The 6,393-nt window shown below is 39.9% G+C and overlaps 1 protein-coding gene across 1 annotated transcript; it reads right to left on the bottom strand.

Annotated features, from left to right (window-relative positions):
- Positions 1 to 314: 314 nt before the first annotated feature.
- LOC112168475 (probable beta-1,3-galactosyltransferase 14) lies at positions 315 to 4,025 on the bottom strand. The gene is made up of 7 exons (XM_024305596.2): positions 3,520 to 4,025; positions 3,250 to 3,402; positions 3,073 to 3,155; positions 2,858 to 2,957; positions 2,552 to 2,665; positions 1,399 to 1,541; positions 315 to 705 (listed from the first exon to the last, which is right to left on the bottom strand). Exons 1-7 carry the CDS (start codon positions 3,882 to 3,884, stop codon positions 617 to 619), a joined length of 1,047 nt encoding a protein of 348 aa, XP_024161364.1. The 5' UTR covers positions 3,885 to 4,025; the 3' UTR covers positions 315 to 616.
- Positions 4,026 to 6,393: the final 2,368 nt, after the last annotated feature.

Below are 6,393 nucleotides of genomic sequence, written 5' to 3' on the forward strand. Positions count from 1 at the left end.
AACTATTTTATCATCTAAAGTGACCAGTAATTGTCTGCATGTGTATTTGTGGTAGCAAACTGAGTCGTCCTAAAAATTATATTCCTTGCAAGAGTGAATAAAGATTAGGATTTCCGTCCATCACAATGATAAATGTTTAGCTCTTCCCCCAATTTTTATGTAACCTTCATTTTTGTAGACCTGTCATATGTATCATGGTGCACCATAATTACCGGGATTGAGCAAAATTGCAGTATGCAGTGGCATACAAATCATTCATCCAAGACAAAATGCAATGCTCGGCATTCTTTTCAAGACATGTAGCCAGAAATTTGAATGAACGATATTTCATTAAAAAAATCAAGATGAATGATTACATTACAACACTAATAACTACTTTTGTTCCTAAAAATCCTGTAACTGTGACCCCTACCCTTTTTCCACACTTTCCTCTCTTTATATCCTTCACCCTAAACAAAAGGCCTATAAAGTTCTGTTTTTCCATCGTACTGCGTGGGCCGATCAAAATATAGGACGAACTCATAAGAACAAAACTCATCATGAAATATTGGGATGGGCATCCACCAAAATTAACTCCTTAGTTGATCCACTCCATGAGCAAACAGATGCAGGACTGCTAATCATCATCAGATTCCATCGTTGGACTTTTTGTACAGCTGTCCTTTTGATGTAGTTCTAACAGTTTCTTTTCTGGATTGCAGAGCCCTGCATTAACAGTGACATATAAGAAACAATGCATTTTCTCCACAAAAAGGTGCAAGCCAAATATACCATATAATTGAATGATGCATATGAACTCATGAGGACAAAATGGGTCGATGATTATCTAAATTCAGTTTTCCACTTCTCATTGGAACTTCATGATGATAAAATTATTCAATGACACATGGTCAATGTGGATCCCAGAAAATTTTTTAAGTAATCCAAACTTTCATGCATAGATTTATTTTATGTCATACCTGATATTTCAAACAAAAATCATTTGAATTATTTTTGAAATGGTTTTTGTTTTTTGCCCATAAGTTTCTGTAACTATTCATTATCTTTAATCAACTCCAACAGCTCAACATAAAAATAGGTATGTTCCTTTAAAAAGGATTGGAACAGAAAAGGACAATCAAATATCTATAACATTTCATCTTGAAAGTCCAGCACCCATCTGTTTCTATTAAGGTCTCTCTGCAGAAGATAAAATCTTTGGCATTCCCATATACCGATGTCAAACAAAATCTAGCAAATGGACTTAACTTTCAACACTTGATATAGACTAATTAAAAAATCTCTACGGATTGACTTATAAAACGGAGAGAGAGAAGGAGAGGAGTAAAGACAGGAAAAATAAAAAGAGAAGATAAATGGCTTGTAGTTGATGTTTACTGAAGCAAGAAGAAAACCAACCTGAGCACTTAGGAATATCCCACACAGCAATAGATGATGATGTACATTCTGGTGAGCATAGTGCTTGATTGTTCTCATGGTTGACGTTCATTGCAAGCATCCATGCACCAATTGTGACATCCTCATTGCTAAACATCCGGAAACTGTATTATAGACAAGAGGCACATTAAATGTGGGGTACGATTAGTCAAGAAGTGCCTCATTTAAGCACATGTTCTCTATCATCTTGTTTTGTTGCAATCCATCTTCCTAAAAGAAACAACATGGCAATCCCATTGTGCCAAGCAAAAGTAATGATTTTATGAGCAACTTGTTAAATCTTTTTTTGCAACTACACAAATATAAATTGAAACATTACACTCCACACTCATCATGTATACAATTAGACAATGAATAATACAAATGGTTATATATCAAGCTGCTGACAAATGATAAATCTAATTGAAAACTAAGTCAACTAATAGTGGCAAATAATGCTGGACATGTCAACCAGGTCCTTTGGCTCAAGTGATAATGCAGTGATGAAGTCTAAGGTTCAATGGTGGTCTTCAGAAAAGTAAGAAAATCCACCATAATTGAAGTATATCAGTATATGACCTATGGCGCTATGATAATTTCTTAGACAGACATCCTAAACATATACAACTCTTCTTTTCTTTCATAGAAACAAGACTTTATTACTAAGAATAACGAGAGAATTGACAACAATGAAGAGATATTCGACTCCTTTTAAGTAAAGAGTATGACAATTGAAGTATAAGACCCTTAATCAATTCCCTGACAGATGTTTGTAAGACATATCTGATACATAAATTTCCTAAACAATGACTAAAACTTTGCAAAGCATATGCAGCCATATAGGATTACCAACACCCCCTAATTAGGTCAAAGAGCTTGTCTTAGAGGCTTAAAATCCCTCAACTACTCATCTTAGCTATTACACTACTCCCTCAATATTTATATTATAAGTAAAGGAGCCGGAGCAGAAGTAAAAAAGGCCACACCACCAGCCTTTCTGCCCGGTATACATGCTAAGATGGACCCCAACAATTGCACAACATTGACTAAACTAAAATTTGAAATACACAATATAAATGCTTGAAATAATAATACACTAGAGAGGTCCAAGGTTATATTGTGAAAGTAAACTTGCCTGTTATTCCTAAGAGCAACCAAACTTGCAACAACATCGGCAGAAAGAGCATAGATTGGACCATAGGCATGGAGAAAGTATTCACTCCCTAGCAAATACGCTAGTGGCTCAAACCTGCAAGAATATAACTGATCAAATTATTCAGATCACTTTGCTACAGGAGAAAAAGAAACTAATTCAGGGGGGTCAGTAAACCCTCTCACGTGGCATGTATGAGATGCAAATGGAACTCTAGTAGATCTCCATTCACTTATAACATTTCCTCAAAATGATTCCAGAAATAAAACAATTCCAAACAAAACTAACCATTTAAGCTTTGGGTCGGTGAAGACTGGGCCCTTTTTCATGCATCCAAGGTAAGTCTGAGAGTGAGAGCGCTCTTTTGCCAAGAGCGTCGAAAGGCGATCTGACAATGTTAACAAAAAACAGATTGCATTACTTGAAAGAAATCTCCGAACCAAATGACATATCAGATTTCAGTACACTAAACAAGTAAATCCAAGGTTTAGAAATCAAGGCACCTGGCCTCAAGTAAATGTCGTCGTCAGCTTTAACATAGAAGTCGGAATCAAAAAGCGCATAGGCAGCTTTGAAGAAAGCCAATCTGTAACGCAGACAGAGAACAATGTTAAGCTCACGCATCACAGTAAAAGACCAAAAGGCTCGAAAAGATACAACACAATCCTTTCAGAACTAACGTTTTGTAGGGGAGCTTACTGTACTCCTCTTCAATATCCAACAGCAAGAAATCGTCGTATTTCGCCACTTCTTTTCCCAGCTCCAACATCTGTGCTTTGTCCTTGCTTTTACCAATGATGAACCTAAAAGCCAAACCAGTGGCTTCTTCCAATCTGCAATGCACACATTTCCAATCAATACAAAATCCGAATCCAAATCTATTAAAGCTTCTTCTCTTTCAAGTCACTCTGGTCATTACTACTGTGTATGTTATGAAATGAAATCCATACCGTTGAAGGCCCTGGGCATCGGACGGCATCCAAGTCTTCCGGAGGGACTCTCTCCGGCCGACGGATCCGAAGCCGGTCTGAATGCCGACGAAGCCCATGACTTTATGCCTGCCGCTATTTGCATCTCCGTCGCTGAAAACGAGGCCGTTTTGGCTGGTTCTGGTGGTGCTGCCAATTCGCTCCCAGACGACCCTCACCGATCTGGAGTGGGTGGTGAGGCAGTTGTACTGGCTGCTGTGGAGCGCGACGAGGCCGAAGACGAAGCCGGAGAGGCCGAAGACGAGGCAGAAGCAGATGATCAGGACCGTCGATCGGCGACCGGAGGGGGGTTGGCGGGCGTGGAAGAACTTGGGGGACGAAGGCATCGTTGTGGGAACCCTAGACTAGAGGGAATCTAGGGTTTGAGGTGCAGGATCGGAGCAGCAATCGCAATCGCAATCGGAATCGGAGAGAACAGTGAGCCTCTCCGTTTGGCGGTCGTTACGGTTATTTGGGTTGGTCCGAAATCTGATTTACAATTTTTAAACTACACTTTTTTATGGACCCCACATTTTTTTTTTTTTTTTGGGAAATTATATATAAGGATGATTTTTCCTCTAATTTCTTTTCTCAATTAAGTCTAGCAAAATTATATTATTCATAATAGGTTTGGATTTTTTTCCCCTTAAAGGTCCAATTTTCTTCCTCAAAGGTGTTGCGAGTTGGGCCAAGGCAATTTAGTTTTTTTTTTTGGGATCATTTTATCATTTTTGTGTTAATTAAGATTTGCAAAGCAGTGAATTGAGAATGGGGAGAATATTTTATAGCAGTGTCTATAAAACCATTCCATTTTTTTCTACGTCGAAAGATTTTAAAGTTTCATATTTTTGTTTGGGATTTTGTCCATTTATCCCATTTCTAGGGATTTTTTTCCCACTTACCCCATTAAGTTTTTTTAATTCTCTCTTACCCAATACACTCTAAGGGAGTCTTCCCTAATACCTTTTTTTTGTTTTTAATTTTTTTTAATACCATTTTACCCTCACCCCCTTGTTACTTAGAGAGAGAGAGAAAAAAAAAATAGAAGAGAGAGAAATCATGGGAGACTTCGCCGGAGCCCGTCACCGGCCGCCGGAATCCGGTCACCGGCCGCCGGATTCCCGCCAACTTTCGCCGGAATCCGGTCACCGGTCGCCGGATTTCGGTCACCTACTGCCGCCCATCGGAATTTGCTGAAAATCTCACCGGAAAGTTTTTTTGCCCCCAATAGACATCTATTGCCCCCTAGTAGATGGGCAATAAACCTCTATTGCCCCCCAATAGACGTCTATTGCCCCCTAATAGACGTCTATTACCCTCCAATAGACGACTATCAGCCATGTATTGCCCCCCAATAGACGACTATCAACCATGTATTGCCCCCCAATAGGATTTTCAGTTGCCAGAATGGGAACTAATCTCCCTAAATTTAGACAAATAAAACTTTGATTACAGAAAAAAACAAGGAGATTACATCAATTCAAAACGTCTATTGCCCCCCAATAGCCGTCTATTGCCCCCCAATAGAACTTTCGATAGCCAAAATGAGAACTAATCTAAGCAGAGAAATACACCCAGGAGGAGCAGATTCTCAACATCATTAGCCACTTTCTCCCACAGATGAGAGAAAAGGAGAAAATTGAAAACAGAGGAAGTCCTCAAGTGGGAGCAAAATGAAGCAGAAACGAAACAAATTGAACTAACAAAGAAATGAAAGACAGAAGCATCGACTACTGATGGATTGTAACACAGAATCATTTCAAATTCTTACAGTCAAAAGCATCAAAATGCAAAAACAAAATAATCATTTCATATTGGATAGTGCAAACCCTATAACAAGCAATCAAACCAGAAATGCAATTGAATCTGAATCGGATGTGAAGAGTGGCTCAATTGAATCTGGATCGGATGTGAAGAGTGCGTCGGAAAACATGAGCATCTCCTCCACTGTGAGCATCGGAAATAGCAGATAGTAGAATGATTGGGTCAGAGTTCGCGGGTACGGTGACGACGTCGACGGACGCCGATTTCGCCTTCGCCTTCAACGACAATAACTTCTCTGACCGGTTGATCCGGATCAAGATCATGGTCGGCTGTTCGAGGAAGCTGAGATCCTCGTCGTCCTCAACATCTCCTCTGTCTTCTCCTTCTCGAACCTCAGAGCCAAAGGAAGAACAAGGCCGCCGAATCCATCGTTGATCAGAATAAACTCGTCCCCGGCGCCATGATCTCCGGCGGAGACAGCGTTTTCCGAGGTGTGGTGAAGGCGGCGGAGGAGCGAGTTCGATCTCTGGGAGGCGCTGACGATGTCGTTTTCGTCGATTTCCGGGAGGACCAACTCCTTCTTGCTCCACGGCGATGGCGGCATAGCCAGTAGCGACGGGGAGGGAGGGGGCCGGCGTCATGGGCATCGCGCTGGAGAGAGAGAGAGAGAGAGAGAGAGAGAGAGATGAAAGATAAAATAGAGTGGCATTCTGTAGTTTATTAATTAAGGTGAGGGTAAAATTGTCATTTTAATTTAAATTGGGTTAGTGGGAGTAAAAATCTGTTGCTGGGGTAAGTGGGATAACTTTAGCTCATTTTCGGGCTTTTGGTCAAGGACCATTTTTGTTTACTTTTGCCCTTTTAGAGGTTCAACAAGTTTTTTGGAAGCAAAACAAGTACATCATTTTATATGGAGGGCGTGGACTAATTTAGTGCAGAGAGGAAGAAAGCACAAGCATTAAGGTCCCTATTTTCCTATCCCTTTTAAGAAAGCCACTTTTTTTTCTTGATTTTTTTTACCATAATCCATTAATTATGTTTTCATTTTTGTCTGCCAACACTACATAAAAGTAAATAAATATCACTGATCTG

This window comes from Rosa chinensis, chromosome 5, assembly GCF_002994745.2.
Source record: "Rosa chinensis cultivar Old Blush chromosome 5, RchiOBHm-V2, whole genome shotgun sequence".
Classification (NCBI taxonomy): Eukaryota; Viridiplantae; Streptophyta; class Magnoliopsida; order Rosales; family Rosaceae; genus Rosa; species Rosa chinensis.